This window comes from Globicephala melas, chromosome 18, assembly GCF_963455315.2.
Source record: "Globicephala melas chromosome 18, mGloMel1.2, whole genome shotgun sequence".
In the NCBI taxonomy this organism is placed as follows: Eukaryota; Metazoa; Chordata; class Mammalia; order Artiodactyla; family Delphinidae; genus Globicephala; species Globicephala melas.
In genome coordinates, this window is record NC_083331.1 from 78263318 (window position 1) to 78283865 (window position 20548).

General features: G+C 46.8%; 1 protein-coding gene across 2 annotated transcripts in view; it reads left to right on the plus strand.

Moving 5' to 3' along the window:
• Window positions 1-20129, plus strand: part of CUL4A (cullin 4A) — a 45622-nt gene extending 25493 nt beyond the window's left edge. For both annotated transcript variants that reach the window (XM_030856696.3, XM_060287830.1), the window contains 9 exons: window positions 1244-1348; window positions 1646-1756; window positions 1839-1924; window positions 2500-2607; window positions 12276-12389; window positions 14495-14600; window positions 14723-14895; window positions 17490-17642; window positions 18660-20129. In XM_030856696.3, the coding sequence (XP_030712556.1) occupies window positions 1244-1348; window positions 1646-1756; window positions 1839-1924; window positions 2500-2607; window positions 12276-12389; window positions 14495-14600; window positions 14723-14895; window positions 17490-17642; window positions 18660-18755 (1052 nt within the window). In that variant the 3' untranslated portion in view covers window positions 18756-20129. The remainder of the gene's footprint in view (window positions 1-1243; window positions 1349-1645; window positions 1757-1838; window positions 1925-2499; window positions 2608-12275; window positions 12390-14494; window positions 14601-14722; window positions 14896-17489; window positions 17643-18659) is intronic.
• The last annotated feature ends 419 nt before the right edge of the window (window positions 20130-20548 follow it).

A 20548-nucleotide genomic window follows, 5' to 3' on the forward strand; every position in this document is an offset into this window, starting at 1 on the left:
AGCCTCCGTATGGGGAGGGCAGGGCACATGCCTTAACAGGACACACCTTCCCAAAAAACCATGCACACAGGTGTGTGCTTATAGGTGTATTAGATACATATGTAAGTGTGTGGTACTTGCATAAGGGTGAATGTAGTTGTGATTTTGTAAGGAAGTGGAGCTTGACATCATAAGAGAGGAAGGGACATAAAGATTTATCCTAGTTTGTACTACTCACAGCTCCAGAGCTGTTTTTGTAAGGATGAGCCCTGATTCTCTATGTCGACTACAAGCCAGTGATTTCTGCTCAGAAATTGGATTGAGGTTTGTTACATATGAACGTCACGAGGTTATGAGGATAACTATCAATCTCTAGATAATACTTAACAGGAGATGCTATTTAGTCACTATCTTTGTATCCTCCGGTCAGTATTAAGGTACGGTAAAATTGACATCTTAGGAGATAGCATATTTTAAGATGAAACAGGTTTTAAATTACCACTTTATATAATTATTTCATGATAATATCAAAATATTTTAGGATTCACAGAATTTCATTAGTGAGTAAATTTTTTTAATTTTTTTTTTTGAGACTGACAGGAGGCAAAGGGCAGGGGAGGCATGATGCAGACTTGGGCTCTGTTGAGGGTTGTTGAAAACGCGTGGTGGGAACATGGGGTTCACTGTGCCAGTGACTACTTCTGTGTGTGTTCAGAATATTTCGTAATAAAGAATGATAAGGGGAAAAAAGCAACAAGAGGAGAAGTTTAAAGGCAATTTAATTTAGCCTTTGAACCACTTTATGGATTGCGATTTCTCTAAAGATGGTTTCAGACTCTTGGGAACTTGGGTTCTGCCTTCCTTAAGCCAGGTCATGGTGGGTTCATGTATCTCAGAAACAAGAAGCCCAAGCAGAACTGCTCTGTCCCTGCATTGTCAGCCCTGAGAAGAGTGCTTTCTCTTGAGAAAGTCTCACCCGGATGTATCACAGCACATCTTGAAGATGGGGTACTGCAATTTCTGGAGCACTCATGTGTCATGAGCCCCAGCATGGGATCAAAGTGTTTGTTCTCGGTGCCCTGAAAGTACAGATCTTAGAAAATCAGGTGTTTGCCTTTTTATCTCATAATAATGTCATTTTGGAAAGGTTCCAGAGTGTTACTGTTCAGTTTTTATGTGGAGAAATCAAATCTCTTCCTTCATCTATTTAGAATATGTATTATATAAAGAATACTTATTTTTCAAATAATTGAACCTCTTACAGCAAAGCACGTTGATTCAAAATTGAGAGCAGGTAATAAGGAAGCAACGGACGAGGAGCTGGAGAGGATCCTGGACAAGATCATGATCCTATTCCGGTTCATTCACGGTGAGCGGGGCTCGCGGCATCTCCTCACCGCCGGGCACAGAGGACGCGGTGTCCACAGAGCGTCTGTAGTCCGGCCCCATCTTCTGTTGAGAAAAACAGGAATGTGTCCGCTTCCCTGTTACCACAGGGACTAGGGTGACGGCTGCCACGAACTGAGTGAGGTGTTTGTGGGGATTCAGTGGGTAGAGCTGGCTGGCCTCAGGGTGGACGCCCCTCCGGCTGTCTCAGCTGTCGAGGTGAACATTTGCATGGTGGCTATCTAATGACTTAACGTTGTCCTCACTTGCTCATAAATAGGTAAAGATGTCTTTGAGGCATTTTATAAGAAAGATTTAGCAAAAAGACTCCTCGTTGGAAAAAGTGCCTCCGTTGATGCTGAAAAGTCTATGCTGTCAAAGCTGAAGCACGGTGAGCGCGGGGGGCGGGGGTGGGGCTTGGTGCCCCATGGGTGTTCTCCCAGGATGCTCACCTGCAGTCCGCTTGTGTCCAGAGTGTGGGGCTGCTTTCACCAGCAAGCTGGAAGGCATGTTCAAGGACATGGAGCTCTCTAAGGACATCATGGTTCATTTCAAGCAGGCAAGTTGTGTTCTTGTCAAGTAAAACAGCTTTTTAAAAAGTATCCTATTTTAAATTGTGAGAAATGATTATGTAGATTATGTACATAAGTGTGTGAATTGTGTAGAATCCTCGTCCTTAAAAATTACACCGTTAACATCGCACATATTCAAAAAACTTAACTTCAAAATGAAAAAGAAAAATAATCCCTGGGAATTCCCTGGCAGTCCAGTGGTTAAGACTCCACTCTTTCACCGCCAAGGGCCCAGGTTCAGTCCCTGGTTGGGGAACGAAGATCCCGCGAGCTGTGCAGTATAGCCAAAAAAAGAAAAAGGGAAAATAATCCCTAAAATTGCACACTAAAAATTTGACTTAAATGATTTTAATGATCCTTATTTGACTAAAGAAGAGAAAACATTTCTAGTGACTTTAGAACAGGGTGTGTGGTTTTGGTGAAATGTGTTCCAGGGACTAAAATAAATGAAAACACAAGGTAAACTGTACTTTGAAAATGACACCATTTACTTCTTAATGAATTAATTCTTTTTGGTGATATTCTAAAGTAATCATTCTGTCCTGATTTTCTTTATTTTTAGTATATGCAGAATCAAAGTGACCCAGGCTCTATAGACCTGACAGTGAACATACTTACGATGGGATACTGGCCGACATACACCCCCATGGAAGTACATCTAACTCCAGAGGTAAGCGTTTTAAAGCCCGAATGCCCTTTGTTATTCATGTACTGGTGCTCCAGAGCCCCACGGACCTCCCCCTTGTAGCACCCATGCCGGCACAGATGTGCTCTCTTTCAAGGAGTGTTTAAATCACGCACTTGGTCAAAACCCCAGTCGTCTCTGTCTCAACAGTGTTCGCAGTAGACGCTTTTTGTCTCCGTGTCCACCGGCCACCCGTGAAGAAGGTGCTGGCACAGGCGCTTTTTAAAAAAGTTCCTGCATGCGGAGCCATGGGCCTCCTTGTCTGGCTGTCCCTCCCGCCCGTTGTAGACAGTGCCAGGGTCCCGCGAGGGGCAGGGGATAGTGTGTGTGCCGGCCATCACTCTGGTTCTCTGGGGACGTGCGGGTACTGGGGAGAACCCTGGGCTCGGGCACGGAACATGCAGAGAAGGAAGCAGCACCTGGACCGCTGGTCAGGGCGCCAGCTGGCTGGTGCCAGGCCTCCAGGAAGAGAGCTGGGCATGGAGCCCTGGACCCTGGGAGCCGGGGCAGAGCACTGCCTCTTGGAGCCCTTCTTCCTGTTTTCAAGACAGTATCTTTCCTTGGCTGTTCTTCTGTTTCTGACCCCACTAGTCAGTTGCCTTTGTGGTTTTCTTCTCTTTTTTCCCTTCCCTCCATCCTGAATGCTGATGTTCTCTGGAAGCCCCCTCTGCTTCCTTCCCCTTGCGCACATGCCCCACTCAGCCTCCAGCCTATGTGTCCGCTTGCCCCAAGGGACCTCCACAGCCATGGGCTCGGCCCTCCCTCCCTGAATCTCTCCACCCGATGGAAGACTCTGAGGCACGCCACACGCACCCGGTTCTCTCTTGCTCCCGGGCCCAGGTGTGACCCTCCCAGTGGAACCTCTTCTGCAGAAAACCACCACACCCCCCCCACCATCTGGGAGACACTTGTCTTCCCAGTCACCTTCGCCAGAAGACACCCCTTACCTCCTCCCCCCCGGGCGTACCCCACTCATGGTGCTGCAGGTCTGTTCAGTTGTATCAAAATAGTTCAGGCTGAGAGAGCCTCATCCACCAGAGGGCAGACAGCAGAAGCAAGAAGAACTACAGTTCTGCAGCCTGCGGAAGGAAGACCACATGCACAGAAAGGTAGACAAAATGAAAAGGCAGAGGACTTTGTACCAGATGAAGGAACAAGATAAAACCCCAGAGAAACAACTAAATGAAGTGGAGGTAGGCAGCCTTCCAGAAAAAGAATTCAGAATAATGATAGTGAAGATGATCCAGGACCTTGGAAAAAGAATGGAGGCAAAGATTGAGAAGATGCAAGAAATGTTTAACAAAGACCTAGAAGAATTAAAGAACAAACAAACAGAGATGAACAATACAATAACTGAAATGAAAAATACACTAGAAGGAATCAATAGCAGAATAACTGAGGCAGAAGAACAGATAAGTGACCTGGAAGACAGAATGGTGGAATTCACTGCCACGGAACAGAATAAAGAAAAAAGAATGAAAAGAGATGAAGACAGCCTAAGAGACCTCTGGGACAACATTAAATGCAACAACATTCACATTATAGGGGTCCCAGAAGGAGAAGAGAGAGAAAAAGGACCTGAGAAAATATTTGAAGAGATTATAGTCAAAAACTTCCCTAACATGGGAAAGGAAATAGCCACCCAAGTCCAGGAAGCACAGAGAGTCCCATACAGGATAAACCCAAGGAGAAACATGACAAGACACATAGAAATCAAATTGGCAAAAATTAAAGACAAAGAAAAAGTATTGAAAGCAGCAGGGGAAAAACAACAACTAATATACAAGGGAACTCCCATAAGGTTAACAGCTGATTTCTCAGCAGAAACTCTACAAGCCAGAAGGGAGTGGCATGACATATTTAAAGTGATGAAAGGGAAGAACCTACAACCAAGATTACTCTACCCAGCAAGGATCTCATTCAGATTCGATGGAGAAATCAAAAGTTTCACAGACAAGCAAAAGCTAAGAGAATTCAGCACCACCAAACCAGCTCTACAACAAATGCTAAAGGAACTTCTCTAGGTGGGAAACACAAGAGAAGAAAAGGACCTACAAAAGCAAACCCATAGGAATTAAGAAAATGGTCATAGGCACATATGTATCAATAATTACCTTAAACGTGAATGGATTAAATGCTCCAACCAAAAGACACAGGCTCGCTGAATGCATACGAAAACAAGACCCATATATATGCTGTCTGCAAGAGACCCACTTCAGACCTAGGGACACATACAGACTGAAAGTGAGGGGATGGAGAAAGATATTCTATGCAAATGGAAATCAAAAGAAAGCTGGAGTAGCAATACTCGTATCAGATGAAATAGACTTTAAAGAATGTTACAAGAGACAGGGAAGGACACTACATAATGATCAAGGGATCAATCCAAGAAGATTTAACAATTATATATGCACCCAACATAGGAGCACCTCAATACGTAAGGCAACTGCTAACAGCTGTAAAAGAGGAAATCAACAGTAACACAAGAATAGTGGGGGACTTTAACACCTCACCTACACCATCCAGACAGAAAATTAATAAGGAAACACAAGCTTTAAATGACACAATAGACCAGATAGATTTAATTGATATTTATAGGACATTTCATCCAAAAACGGCAGATTACACTTTCTTCTCAAGTGCACATGGATCGTTCTCCAGGATAGATCACATCTTGGATCATAAGTCAATCTTTGGTAAATTTAAGAAAATCAAAATCATGTCAAGCATCTTTTCTGACCACAACGCTCTGAAATTAGAAATCAGTTACAGGGAAAAAAACGTAAAAATCACAGACACATGGAGGCTAAACAATACGTTACTAAATAACCAGGAGATCACTGAAGAAATCAAAGAGGAAATCAGAAATTACCTAGAGACAAATGACAATGAAAACACGCCGATCCAAAACCTATGGGATGCAGCAAAAGCAGTTCTAAGAGGGAAGTTTATAGCAATACAAGCCTACCTCAAGAAACAAGAAAAATCTCAAATAAACAACCTAACCTTACACCTAAAGGAACTAGAGAAAGAGGAACTAAAAAACCCTGAAGTTAGCAGAAGGAAAGAAATCATAAAGATCAGAGCAGAAAGAAATGAAATAGAAACAAAGAAAACAATAGCAAAGATCAGTAGAACTAAAAGCTGGTTCTCTGAGAAGATAAACAAAATTGCTAAACCTTTAGCCAGACTCACCAAGAAAAAGAGGGAGCGAGACTTCCCTGGTGGTGCAGTGGTTAAGAATCCGCCTGCCAATGCAGGGGTCACAGGTGCGAGTCCTGGTCCGGGAAGATCCCACATGCCGTGGAGCAACTAAGCCCATGCGCCACAACTACTGAGCCTGCACTCTAGAACCCACATGCCACAACTATTGAAGCCCGCGTGCCTAGAGCCTGTGCTCCGCAATGAGAGAAGCCACCGCGATGAGAAGCATGCGCACCGCAACAAAGGGTAGCCCCCGCTCGCCGCAACTAGAGAAAGCCCGTGTGCAGCAACGAAGACCCAGTGCAGCCATAAATAAGTAAATAAAATAAAAACAAAAAGGAAAAAGAGGGAGAGGACGCAAATCAATAAAATTAGAAATTAAAAAGGAGAAGTTACAATGGACACCGCAGAAATATAAAGCATCATAAGAGACTACTACAGGCAGCTCTGTGCCAATAAAATGGACAACCTGGAAGAAATGGACAAATTCTTAGAAAGGTATAACCTTCTAAGACTGAACTAGGAAGAAATAGAAAATATGAACAGATCAGTCACAAATAATGAAATTGAAACTGTGATTAAAAATCTCCCAACAAACAAAAGTCCAGGACCAGGTGGCTTCACAGGTGAATTCTGTCAAACATTTAAAGAAGAGCTAACACCCATCCTTCTCAAACTCTTCCAAAAAACTGCAGAGGAAGGAACACTCCCAAACTCATTCTATGAGGCCACCATCACCCTGATACCAACACCAGGCAAACGTACTACAAAAAGAGAAAATTACAGATCAGTATCACTGATGAATTATACATGCAGAAATCCTCAACAAAATACTAGCAAACAGAATCCAACAACACATTAAAAGGATCGTACACCACGATCAAGTGGGATTTATCCCAGGGATGCCAGGATTCTTCAATATACGCAAATCAATCAAGTGATTCACCATATTAACAAACTGAAGGAGAAAAACCATACGATCATCTCAGTAGATGCAGACAAAGCTTCTGACAGAATTCAACACCCATTTATGATAAAAACCCTCCAGAAAGTGGGCACAGAGGGAACTCACCTCAGCATAATAAAGGCCATTATGACAAACCCACAGCCAGCATCATCCTCAGTGGTGAAAAACTGAAACCATTTCCTCTAAGATCAGGAACAAGACAAGGATGTCCACTGTTGCCACTATTCAACATAGTTTTGGAAGTCCTAGCCTTGGCAATCAGAGAAGAAAAAGAAAAGGCATACAAGTTGGAAAAGAAGAAGTAAAACTGTCACTATTTGCAGATTACATGATACTATACATAGAGAATCCTAAAGATGCCACCAGAAAACTCCTAGAGCTAATCAATGAATTTGGTAAGTTTGCAGGATACAAAATTAAGGCACAGAAATCTCTTGCATTCCTATACACTGACAACGAAAAATCAGAAAGAGAAATTAAGGAAACAGTCCCATTCACCAATGCAACAAAAAGAATAAAATACCTAGGAATAAACCTACCTAAGGAAATAAAAGACCTGTACTCAGAAAACTGACACTGATGAAAGAAATCAAAGATGACACAAACAGATGGAGAGATATGCCATGTTCTTGGATTGAAAGAATCAATACTGTGAAAATGACTATACTACCCAAAGCAACCTACAGATTCAGTGCAATCCCTAACAAATTACCAGTGGCATTTTTTTACAGAACTAGAACAAAAAATCTTAAAATTTGTGTGGAGACCCAAAAGACCCCAAATAGCCAAAGCAATCTTGAGGGGAAAAAACCGGAGCTGGAGGAATCAGACTCCCTGACTTCAGACTATACTACAAAGCTACAGTAATCAAGACAATATGGTACTGGCACAAAAACAGAAATACAGATCAATGGAACAGGTTAGAAAGCCCAGAGATAAACCCACACACCTATGGTCAACTAATCTATGACAAAAGGAGGCAAGGGTATACAGTGGAGAAAAGACAGTCTCTTCAATAAGCGGTGCTGGGAAAACTGGACAGCTACATGGAAAAGAATGAAATTAGAACACTCCCTAACACCATACACAAAAATAAACTCAAAATGGATTAGAGACCTAAATGTAAGGCCGGGCACTAGAGAACTCCTAGAAGAAAACATAGGAAGAACACTTTTTGACATAAATCACAGCAAGATCTTTTTTGATCCACCTCCTAGAGTAATGGAAATAAAAACAAGAATAAACAAATTGGACCTAATGATACTTTAAAGCTTTTGCAAAGCAAAGGAAACTACAAACAAGACGAAAAGACAACCCTCAGGATGGGAGAAAATATTTGCAAGCGAATCAATGGACAAAGGATTAATCTCCAAAATATATAAACAGCTCATGCACCTCAATATTAAAAAAACAAACAACCCAATCCAAAAATGGGCAGATGACCTAAATAGACATTTCTCCCAAGATGACATACAGACGGCCAAGAGGCACATGAAAAGCTGCTCAACATCACTAATTATTAGAGAAATGCAAATCAAAACTACAATGAGATATCGCCTCACACCAGTTAGAATGGGCATCATCAGAAAATCTACAAACAACAAATGCTGGAGAGGGTGTGGAGAAAAGGGAACCCTCTTGCGCTGTTGGTGGGAATGTAAATCGATACAGTCACTATGGAGAACAGTATGGAGGTTCCTTAAAAAACTAAAAATAGAACTACCATATGACCTAGCAATCCCACTACTGGGCATATACCCAGAGAAAACCATAATTCAAAAAGGTACATGCACCCCAATGTTCATTGCAGCACTATTTACAATAGCCATGGCATGGAAGCAACCTAAATGCCCGTCAACAGACAAATGGATAAAGAAGATGCGGTACATGTATACAATGGAATATTACTCAGACATAAAAAGGAACAAAATTGGGTCATTTGTAGAGATGTGGATGGCTCTAGAGACTGTCATGCGGAGTGAAGTAAGTCAGAAAGAGAAAAACAAATATCGTATGTTAACGCATATATGTGGAACCTAGAAGAATGGTACAGATGAACCAGTTTGCAGGGCAGAAGTAGACACAGATGTAGAGAACAAACGTATGGACACCAAAGGGGGAAAGCAGCAGGGGGTTGGGGTGGTGGTGTGATGAACTGGGAGATTGGGATTGACTCGTATACACCGATGTGTATAAAATGGATAACTAATAAGAACCTGCTGTATAAAAATAAACTTCAAAAATTTAAAAAAAAAAACGCCAAACAATTCAGGCTTAGAGGAATTTGCAAGAACGGTTCAGGGTTCCCAGTACCCTCCACCACTCCCTAGCGCCGCCAGCCGTGCCCATCACACTCCCCATAATGTGCGTTGTTTCCTGATCCACTTGAGAGTAGGTAGCATCATGTCCTTTAATCACAGTACGTTAGAGGGAGTTTCCTGGGAATAGAACCAGAGGACACTGCCAAGTGCAGAGAGTTGACGTGGATGTTCCGCCCCCATCCTGCATGTCGCCATACTCCGATTTTGTCAGCGTCTCAGCCGCGTCCCGCGTGGCGTTTTCTCTGGTTGCCAGGCCCAGCCCAGGCCCCCACGTCGCCCGCAACCGTGTCTGCAGTCCCCTTCAGCGGGGGCAGCAGCACCCCCTTCCTTCTCCCTCACAACGCAGCCCTTTTGGAACTGCAGGTGGCTCTCACAGGCTCCTGGCTTGCTGGCGGGTTAGACGCCGGCCGTGCAGGTCCCGCCGCAGTCTTCTCGGTCCCTGGGCCAGGGCCGCATGCTGTTCCTTTTCCCCTGGTGATGATGATACCTGTGCTCACCTGGTTAAGGTGTCAGCCGGTTTGTAGTTATCAAATAACTTGTGGGGAGAATTCGAGGACGATGTGAACCTCTTAATCCCCATCAGACTCACTTGCCCGGGTCCATGCTCACCTACAAGTAGTGATCCCGTCCCATCTCCCGTTTCTCTCTGTTTAGAAGTTGGCATCCTCTTCCTAGGACGAGCCTTCCCCTCTGCCCCACGAATTTACTTATTTTTCCTCCGTCTCTGTCAGTGTGCACTCCTGGATTCTTACCTATTTGATGCTGAGATTACCCCACCTCTGGCTTGTGGGGGCTCTCCTAGCTCCTGTGCTTCAGCATGGACCCCTGCACTCTTGAGAACCTTGGTCTTCTAGCAAAAGGTGTTTGGGGCTTACCAAATACTCGTACTTGGTAAAATACACCTACAGTTTCGTGTACAGCTCAGTGGCATTAAGTTATGGAAAGTTCAGAACTTTCCCATTATCCCAAACAGAAGCCCTGACCCAGTATGCAGTCCCTCCCATCCCCCATCCCCACTACACACACACACACACACACACACACACACACACACACTCTCTCTCTCTCTCTCTCTCTCTCCTCCTCCTCCTCCTCCTCCTCCTCCTCTCTCTCCTCTCCTCTCTCTGCCCTCTCTGCCCTCTCTGCCCTCTCTCCCCTCTCTCCCCTCTCTCCCCTCTCTCCCCTCTCTCCCTCTCCCCTCTCTCTCCACATCACAGACTTAGGCAACCACTGATCTACTTGTTCTGGATCTACTTGTTCTAGACGTTTGCTATAAATGAGATCGTACGTTGTGTGGCCTTTTCGGTTGGGCTTCTCTCACTAAGCATCATGTCCTCAGGGTTCATCCACGCTGTCGCGTGTGGCATCTTCATGCCAATTTAAGGCTGAATCACGCTCCGTTGGGTACATGGACCACCTTCGTGTATCCATCCATTGATGGGCATGTGGGCTATTTCCACCTTCTGGCTGTCGTGAACGATGCTGCTGTGAACATGAGTGTGCCGTGTTTGATTACCCGTTGTCGGCTTTTTGGGGTCTATCCCTAGGAGTAGAATTGCTGGTTCATGTGATAATTGTTCAACTTTTTTGACAAACTACCACCATTTTTCATAGCACCTACGCCATTTTACGTTCCCATCAGCAACTCACAGGGGTTCCAATTTCCACACCTCCTCACCAGTATTTGTTACTTTTCATTTTTTATGACATAGCCATCTTGGTAGGAATCGGTGTCTCATTTTGGTCAGACTTGCTTTTGCCTGGTGACTGATGACGTGGAGCATCTTGCCATGTGCTTATTGGCTATTTGTAGACCTTCTTTGGAGAATTGTCTATTCAAGTCCTCTGCCCATTTTTGTTTTTTAATTCAAAAGGTTTATTACTCGTCTGTTAATTCTGTTACATTTATTTATTCAGTTGTCTGCCCATTTTTTAATTGTGTTTTCTGTCTTTTAAGTGGTGAGAGTTCTTTCTGTGTTCCAGACATTAGATCCTTATCAGACATGTGACTTGCAGATATCTTCTGTGAGTTTTTTTATTTTCTTGATAGTGTCCTCTGCATAAAAGTTTTTAATTTTGATGAAGTCCACTTAATCTGTTTTTTTCTGTTACTTGTACTTTTGGTCGTATCTAAAAAACTATTGCCAAACCCAAGGTCACGAAAATTTGTGCCTATGTTTTCTTCTAAGAGCTTTGTAGTTTTAATTATATTTAGGTCTTTGATCTTTGTTGAGCCTAGAACAGTTAACTAGCTAGTAAGCACCCAGTGTTAGCTGCTGCTACCTTATTGTAATCATTATTATTATTTCCACTCCTGGGAATTAATCTCCAGGAAATAATTTTAAGAGACGTCTGCATTGGAAGGATTATCATACTGTTGACTTTTTTTTAGGTGTGAGATGGTACAGTAGACCCGTTTTCTAGAAGAGTCCTTGTCTGTTAGCTGTGTTCTGAAATACTTAGACATGCAGTGACATCATGCCTGGGACTTGATGTATTGAAGCTGGGTCATGGGTCCGTGGGGTGACTAGGAGCTGAGTTTGGAAGCGTGAAGAGGAGTTGCCAGGCAGCTGCGAGGCTGCGGGCCCAGGCCCTCATCCCGCAGCACCTGCTGTGCAGTAGCGCAGGTCCAGGTCCCGCTCCCTTAGCACCCCGTCCAGTGGGCTGGTGACAGTGCCGGCGAGCAGCTCCGGACCTGGCAGAGGGGTGGGAAGAGGAGGTGCACGCCGTGGAGTCGGGGGGGCCGGGCCCAGGGGAGGACTCAACCCCTTCCTAGGACCTGGGCCTCAGCTCGTGACAGTGATGAGGGTATCGGGCGCCCGGGGGCAGGGGGAGGCTGTCGAGAGGGGTCGGCTCACCAGATGAAGCCTGATGAGAGCCGCCGGTGCTCCAGGGCACATAGGCTGTGGGAGGGGCCGAGGAAGCCCCCGGGGGCTCAGGAGGGAGGTCCCAGCCTCACATCCTGGACGGCGTCAGGAGCCCTCCCAGCCCTCCCAGAAAGTACCATTGAAATCGCAACAACCTCAGGGCCCGAGCAGGTGGCGGCAGCTGTCAAAACACAGAACTGACTTTTCATTCAGCCGTGAACACTGAACAGCATGTGGTTCTTCAGGTTAAAGGTGTTTAGCATAATTAAATTTGTTGTTTTCTTGGCTTGACAGATGATTAAACTTCAGGAAGTATTCAAGACGTTTTATCTTGGAAAGCACAGCGGTCGAAAGCTTCAGTGGCAAACTACACTGGGTCACGCCGTGTTGAAAGCAGAGTTTAAAGAGGTAAGTCCTGTGTCTCCTCCACTTTTTATTTTTCTTAAGTATGTTAATAGAATGTTTTTTGATTGTGATTGAACTTTGGTAGCAAAGAAAGGAAGCGTTTATTCAATATAACTCAACACTGGCTTTTCAAAGGTCAATAAAATGAAACAGTCGAAGGATTACTCTTCTAATCAATAAAAATTAATTAGAATAGAAAAACATTTACCTAATTAAAAATAGAGCTGGGCTTCCCTGGTGGCGCAGTGGTTGAGAGTCCGCCTGCCGATGCAGGGGACACGGGTTCGTGCCCCGGTCCGGGAAGATCCCACATGCCGCGGAGCGGCTGGGCCCGTGAGCCATGGCCGCTGAGCCTGCGCGTCCGGAGCCTGTGCTCCGCAACGGGAGAGGCCACAACAGTGAGAGGCCCGCGTACCGCAAAAAAAAAAAAAAAAAAAGAGCTAAGGCTGTGAAGAGGCAGTTCATAAAAGTGAGACTGAAACTCTGACTAGGAAACTGACAGGCTACAACTAAAAGAGCAGCAGCCTCGCCCCCTGCGGGAAGGAGCCGTGAGCCCTGCAGAGGGCGGTGTGGTGCTGCGTCTCAGAACCTGCAGTCACGGGCTTGGTTGCAAGCAGTTCCGACTCCGGGAATTCGTCTTCATAAAACATTTTCACAGGTTAACGAGTAAGAATATTTGTTTCAGTGCCGTTATTAAAAGTGACAATTTAGGAAGGGAAAATGCATGCGGTGTACTGATAAGTGAAAGAAACATGTCACAAAACAGTCCATATTCGAACTTAACTTCAATTTTGTAAACAAAATTCAATTATGTATACTGAGCCAAAAAATTACAGAATTACTGTTTTGCAGTTGTACTACGTTAACTATGCATTTTCATATAAATTAAATATACAATTACACATAAATTACCTGTACACATTTCATTGTGTGTTATTGTACAGGGTCATATACACAAAACCACACACGCTACATATAGTTATTTTTTCTTTTTTTTTTTAATAAATTGATTTGTTTCTTTTTTGGCTGCGTTGGGTCTTCGTTGCTGTGTGCGGGCTTTCTCTAGTTGTGGCGAGCGGGGGCTACTCTTCATTGCGGTGCGTGGGTTTCTCATCGCGGTGGCTTCTCTTGTTACGGAGCACGGGCTCTAGGCGTGCAGGCTTCAGTAGTTGTGGCTCGTTGGCTCAGTAGTTGCGGCTTGCAGGCTCTAGAGCGCAGGCTCAGTAGTTGTGGCGCCTGGGCTTAGTTGCTCCGCGGCATGTGGGATCTTCCTGGACCAGGGCTCGAACCTGTGTCCCCTGCATTGGCAGGCGGATTCTTAACCACTGCGCCACCAGGGAAGACCTCACATACAGTTCTTTAAGGTGTCGTGAGAGTTAAATCCCACGGTCCCCTTACTGTCCACATCCCCGGCTGGGCCCACAGGAAGTACTTGCACGGGGTGCCCCTCCCCACAGTGACCACGTGGCGAGTGTCCGTGGCAGGGGCTGGGTGACAGGAGGTGGGGCCCATGTCAGCTGCTGCAGTGGAGGGAGTATTGCGATAAGGCGGGTCACATGGCTTTGTGCGTGTGACAGCGCTACGTTTGAGAAGCCACTATATACCTTAACTTAAAAATACCTTATTGCCAAGAAAATGCTAACTGTCGTGTGAGCCTTCAGCAAGTCCTAATCCTTTTCTGGTGGCGGGTTTGAAATACTGAGTCACCGACATGGGACATGGCACGGAAGGAGCAGGTGCTTGGAAAGGGAGCCGACAGACACGCAGACCTGCAGTCGAGCGAGGTGTGACGTGTGCGCCTGTTCGCAGGGTCCTTGTTCTCTTCATGCAGCGTCAGCCGCGTCTCCTGCCAGCTTCCCCTCCAGCCCGGCCTCGTCACCGTGCCTTCTCGTGCTCTGTCCAGAGTATTTCAAGAGAAGACTTAAGTGCAATCCTGAGTCATTTTATTCTTGTATAACTCGTAACTTAATTTCTTCTTATTTGGTGTTCAATTAGTAATTCTTACCATTCCCCGCGCACACAAAGTTTGAGAGCAAAGAGCAGCCTCTTAAAGAGGTCCGCGGGGTGCGCGAACGCGGCGTCCCACGTGAGCTGTCCTTCTCTTCAAGGGGAAGAAGGAGCTGCAGGTGTCGCTGCTCCAGACGCTGGTGCTCCTCATGTTCAACGAAGGCGACGGATTCAGCTTTGAGGACATAAAGATGGCCACCGGGATAGGTAGGCACGCCTCCGCGGCGCGGGCGGCTTCGGGGAAGGGGACGTGGAGGCGCGGCCCCTGCTGGCTGCACCCGAGGTCGCGGCTGCCCGGGGTCCTGACCTGTGCGCTTTCTCCCACTCAGAGGGCAGCGAGCTGCGGAGGACGTTGCAGTCCCTGGCCTGCGGGAGGGCGCGCGTGCTGATCAAAAGTCCCAGAGGGAGGGAGGTCGAAGATGGAGACAGATTCGTCTTCAATGGAGAGTTCAAGCACAAGTTGTTTCGGATCAAGATCAATCAGATCCAGATGAAGGAAACCGTACGTGTACCCACTTTCTCTTCCGTTACACAGCACTCACCAGGGAGTCACTAGGTGTAGAGTAATTTCTCGACTGTAGGGTTCCAGAGCATGTTCTAAAGTGTCTAATTACATACGTCATGTCTATGAGAGGGCTTATTTTAACGTAACTTTCATTACTTTATACTCGCGACAGGGGCAAAAATCAGAAAGAAATGCATTTAACAGTTACGGTTCCTATTCACAGAAGTGGTGGGTAAATCAGACCTTCCCAGACCGCATGCTGTTAGCGTGGAGAGCACGTCATTTCCAAAGCCTGGTGACCGCGTGCTGTTAGCGTGGAGAGCACGTCATTTCCAAGCCTGGTGACTGGTCTCTTGATTTCTGCACAGCACTCGGCCATTCTCTCGGCCTCGCCTCCACCAGGTCCTGGGGTGGAAGTGGTGAGGGTCCTGGGAGCTGTGGACCCACCAGCAGCACCTCTGGGATCCAGGTACAGGTGGAGCATCTGTAGCTTTGATCAGGCTCTCGAGTGTCACGTGTCCGGAGCAGGTTCTGGACCTGCCCTCGGGCCTTCCTGATGCAGAAGCCCTGGTACCGCAGGGCTGTGGTCAGCGTGTGGGCCAGGCAGGCAGATGCACCCTGGTGCCCATCTACAGAGCAGGTGTCAGCCGCCCCCTTATACGTGTGGATGAGCGAGACAGGGCCTCGTGGGGAGGGAGGTAGTCCAGATGATGCATGGGCAGCTCTGAGGGTCTGAGGTGGCATCACAGACGCTCCTACACCTGCAGCGGTTCTGAGGCCTGCTGCCCTTCCCCGGAGGAGCTCGGTGTTGCCCAGTCGGGAAGTATGTTCAGATCGTGCAAAAGAAATAGATCAATAAATGTGTGAAAGGTATTTAGTCTCATCAGTAGTTGTTTCAATTCAAATTAAAATAATATTCTATTTTTTGGCTATCAATTTGGGAAATGTTTAAAAGTTTGATAGTATCGGGAGTTGGCAAGAATATGAGAAAACGGGAATTTTTATTTTTTGAGATGTTTGGATTGGCACAGTGTTTTTAGTGGGTAATTCGACATATCTGTTGAAGGTTTAATGCACGTAGCCTGTATTCCATCTTTCTTACTATTAGGAATTTATACCAGAGTGACTAAAGGGTGTAAGATTCTGGACTTATAATTCCCAAGTGGGCCCGTCTGTCACCTCTCTTCCTCCAGAGGTGACCTCTCCTGCCACTTGAGTTTGCGGCTTTTCTCTGATGTACATGTGTAAACTTGTCTTAATGGGATCGCTCCACGTGCCATTTACATGCACCATTTTGTAAGCTGTTCCTATTCTTCACCCTGGGCCTCTTTCCATGTCAAGACTTGGTTTTTAAGGGTGCAGAGTAATCCGTTGTGTGGCTCGAATCCGAGAATCCGTGGGGCCCATCTGCAGGGCCTGGCAGTGCCCCTGCCGAAAGGCAGTCAGGATGTTTCCATTCCTGGAAATCGGGTTATGCTGACCATCCTGTTCAAAACACTCCTGTTTCCCTGGCGGGGTTGTTTCTTGAGCGTAAACTCCTTGCCCTGGAATCGCTGCGTCAGAGAAGGTGAACTTTGTTGACTTGACCCCTCAGCCAGATTCCAGTCTCTGGCTCACGGGGGTCCTGACCTCCGTCCCCGGCCTTTGCCCACCCCGTTCTCAGGCACCGAAGTAGTTCACTGCCGTGTTAGTGTGACTTCCTTTGGTTCCTCTGAGCATCTTTTTGCCATTTAGGAGCTCGTACGAAGTAGGTAACCTTTCTAGTCCTCAGTTCTTCATCTTTTAGAGTAAGTGTAACACCATCTCAGGGTGTGAGATTTCAGTGAAAATGCTTCTGCTTAAGACTCTTGGCCGAGCGCCTGGAAGCACCTTATAGATGCTGGTCCGGCTCTTCGTGGGCGGCCGTTTGCAGTTTTCTCTTCTTAATTAACTGCTTGAATTCAAGTCACTGGTACATTTATTGTAATATTCCACCTCTGACTTGTGGGTATCCTGTTTATATTGAGGACATTAACCTTTGTCTTTTGTGCACATGATTTTGTCGTTCTGAGAGCGTTTCCCACATGACTACGGTGGGAAGTAGAGTCTTTTCTTCCACAGTTTCTGACTTGGGGGTCATCCTAAGAAAGACCTTCCTCTAACCCAAATTTTAAAAAACATTTACTTCTATTTTTCTAGTAGTTTATACATTTAAATCTTTCTGTGGGCAGTGTAGAAATTATTTTGGTATCAGAAAACATTGTAACCACCCTCCCTACTTTAAAAAGTGAGTTGATTCTCTGATAACCTATTGGAACTGTCACCGTTATTATAATCAGATTCTCACATTATGGGGTAGTTTCTCATTTCTGTTCTACAAGTTCTGTTGATCTATTTCATAGCCAGCACCGAAAGTCTTTTAATTAATGTACCTATTCCTATAAATGTACTTATTTTGGTCCTGAAGTTAAACAGTTTCACTAGAACAAAACTGCAGCACAGGACAGGATCCACCCGCAGTGTGGCCTTTCTTTCAGCAGAAGCTTATCAGACTCCACAGTCGGAGATAATCAGCACTGAAATACACTCTCGCTCCGGCTTCTCCCGTGCAGGTTGAAGAGCAGGCCAGCACCACAGAGCGCGTGTTCCAGGACCGGCAGTACCAGATCGACGCCGCCATCGTCAGGATAATGAAGATGAGAAAGACGCTGGGCCACAACCTGCTCGTTTCCGAATTGTATAATCAGCTGAAGTTTCCCGTCAAGGTGAGTGGGTGTCAGCTTAAGTCGCAGCACCCGTTGCACCCTTGGCAAAGCGCATACGAGTCTCACGACCTTTAGCATCGGACCATCTGTCCTCCGTTATAGCTGGTCACACACTACAGAAATCTCCATGTGTGTGTGAGAGTGGGGCTCCACCTGACCCCCGGTCACCGCTGGAGGGACACTAGGGCCCGGCTCTCTCTCCTCCCGCTGTTGTCACGTTGCCTCTGCCCGAGGACGTCTGCCCTAAAGCCTTCCGGCAGGCGTCCCAGGACCACCCGTGCGCCTGGGCAGAAGTTCTCTGAGGCCGTGCCGTCCAGCCCGGGCGGACCGGGGAGTGGACGGACACTGGACGGGCCAGTGGGCCCTCCTGTCCCCAGGGAGTCCTGTGCCCCGCCATGCTCTGCACCCCGTGGGGCCGGAGTCCCTGCCCCTGTACAGGAGGGACCCGGCGGTTCAACAGAGGCTGCAGAAGTGCCAGCTCTGCTCCGACAGGTGCTGGTATCGGCCCATCACTTGGGGTGGAGGGTCCACTCGGGCTCGGAGGCGACCGCGCAGACACGCCTCCAAATGCGGACGTGCCTGGTGCGTCCCCTTCCCAGGGGCACTGCCCACGTGGAGCATGTGTAAGTAGCACACGGTGACGGCAGGCGGCATCGGGCTTTGTCCTCACGAAGGAAGGGCACACCCCGGGCAGCGACCTCGGTGCCTGCGACCCCGGTGCCGTGCTCACCGTTCACAGCCTCACACCCCCAACGGGCAGCCCTGCTCGGACGCCTCCACGCGGATGGAAGCGCTTTGCTCACGATGTGACGTTAGCATTGTCTTTGGAAGCAGGCAGTTTTGGTCTAGCGTTTTATAATTGGCCTCTGATTATAAACAGTTCTTTGTAGATGGGTGTGTTGGTACGTGGTATATGCACATAACTGCAATCCCGTGCCTCGAGCGTGGTATCTTATATTCCCCTATGGTTGTAGCTTTAACGCCACTATAATTGGGGCTTTTGTTCTTCTTTTCCAGCCTGGAGATTTGAAAAAGAGAATCGAATCTCTCATAGACAGAGACTACATGGAGAGAGACCAGGACAGTCCCAACCAGTACCGCTACGTGGCCTGAGGCTCGTGGCGGCTCCTCCCATGAGACACTAGAATGTATCTTTAGGGCAGAAACACTTCTGTGCTGTTTCCAGGACTTTCTGGTACTCAGCAGCATGGCTGCTTTGGGACTAGCAGGAAAGGGGGTCCTTGGCTCCTCCTTCACAGGCTCAAGGATTTGCAGGTGGCTTGTGTACCTTCCCTCCAGTTCTTCCTCCTGTTCTGTTAGGCGTTTGGATGGTTCCGTGGCTCTGCAGAGTGACTCTGAGGTCAGACAAGCAGATCCTGGTTTCTTAAAAGAGGCTCCTTTGTAAGCTGTGTTCTCGTGGCAGAAGCTCATGTTCGGTGTGTGTGTGTGAGACCCTCCGTGCTGCCCTTCTGTAGCTGCAGGGACACAAGCTCTTAGACCCAAAACAAGAACCCTTACTGGTGAACATTAGGAAGAAACAGTCACTGTTAAAGCTGGCTGGTCGATTATGCAGCCTGGATAGTAGCATCTGTTCCAGGTCTTTCAACAAGGGTTAACCTCTGAGGAGTGGCTTTCAGGATGGGGCTCCTTGGCGAGACCTCTGACGCACCAGGAGGACACCACGTCCGACGTGTGTGATGCCGCGAGCCCGTCAGCGCCTTCACTTTTACTTCCACTGCGTCCCTTGTGGATTTTCTGTTTGAGGGTTTAGAGGGGGGCAGTGTGTGTGTGTTTGCCGTTCTAAGATTGAGTCTAGCAGCCCCGTTCTCTGCATTGGGGAACTGCTGTTTGATTTTTTCTAATTGCAGTGTTTGTACGATTGCGACAATAAAGTTTGGTTTTGTTTTCACGGCCCTGGGCAGGGTGGCTGTCCTCTGCTGTAACCACTGTAAACGTTTCGGAGGAGACTTGACGTTGTGAGCAGGGGTGACCTCGGCGGCACCTGCTTGCATTGCTGTGTGCGCGCAGCCGAGGCTGCGCGGCGGACGGTGACGTTCGTGTGGCACCTACAACAGACACTTCGCCGAGAGCATTTGAAAGCGCTTGTATTTTACACATAGCAGGCTACATTTTGATTCAAAGCTACCAAAGGAATTTTGATCATGGTGTAAGTGTTGAAAGCAATATTTTCTGGAATATACCAAGTTTATATAATTTGATTTTTGTGCTAAATTATTAAAAGATTCTCCCTTTTTGAAACATGCGTGTTTAAAATATGACATCTTATGGGTTTCCATATGAAAATCCTCACTCTTTAAGTATCATCCTTATTTCTATATTTGTAAAGTTTCATTTGTGAGTTCAGTAACAGGTGGTTGGTAAGAGACCAGATAGATTCTACTTCTTAGACTTTAAGTTCATTATCTCTTGATTGTTGACATTGTAACTGAATGTAGACTTACCCTGAATAAAATTAGTTTAATTGGCCTTAAAATTACATTAATGCAACTGTGGCGCAAACAACACGTTCCTCCTCACCCTTCAGCGTGGCAGACGTCAGCCCCCAGCCCCCCGCCCTGGCCTCACTGTGTTTCACCTGTGCGCTTCCTTCAGGGTCACGTCACTCACATGTCATTACAGTTAAAGGTCAGCGTGGGAAACTGGCAGTCGAGGAATGATTGAAAAGGAAAAGACACGTAGGCGAAAAGCTACTAAATTGGAAGGAAGAAGGTGAGATGCTTTGAGGACTTTCACGGGGAAGCCCTGAGCCTCAGGCAGGAGGTCGGGGCAGCGTGGGACGGTGTCAAACGTCCCCTTTAAAACAGACCCGGTGACTCTACAGTAACAGCGGGAAAGAAACAGGCAGGAGGAGTGGAGCGTTGTTTCAGACCTCTCCTGACGCAGGG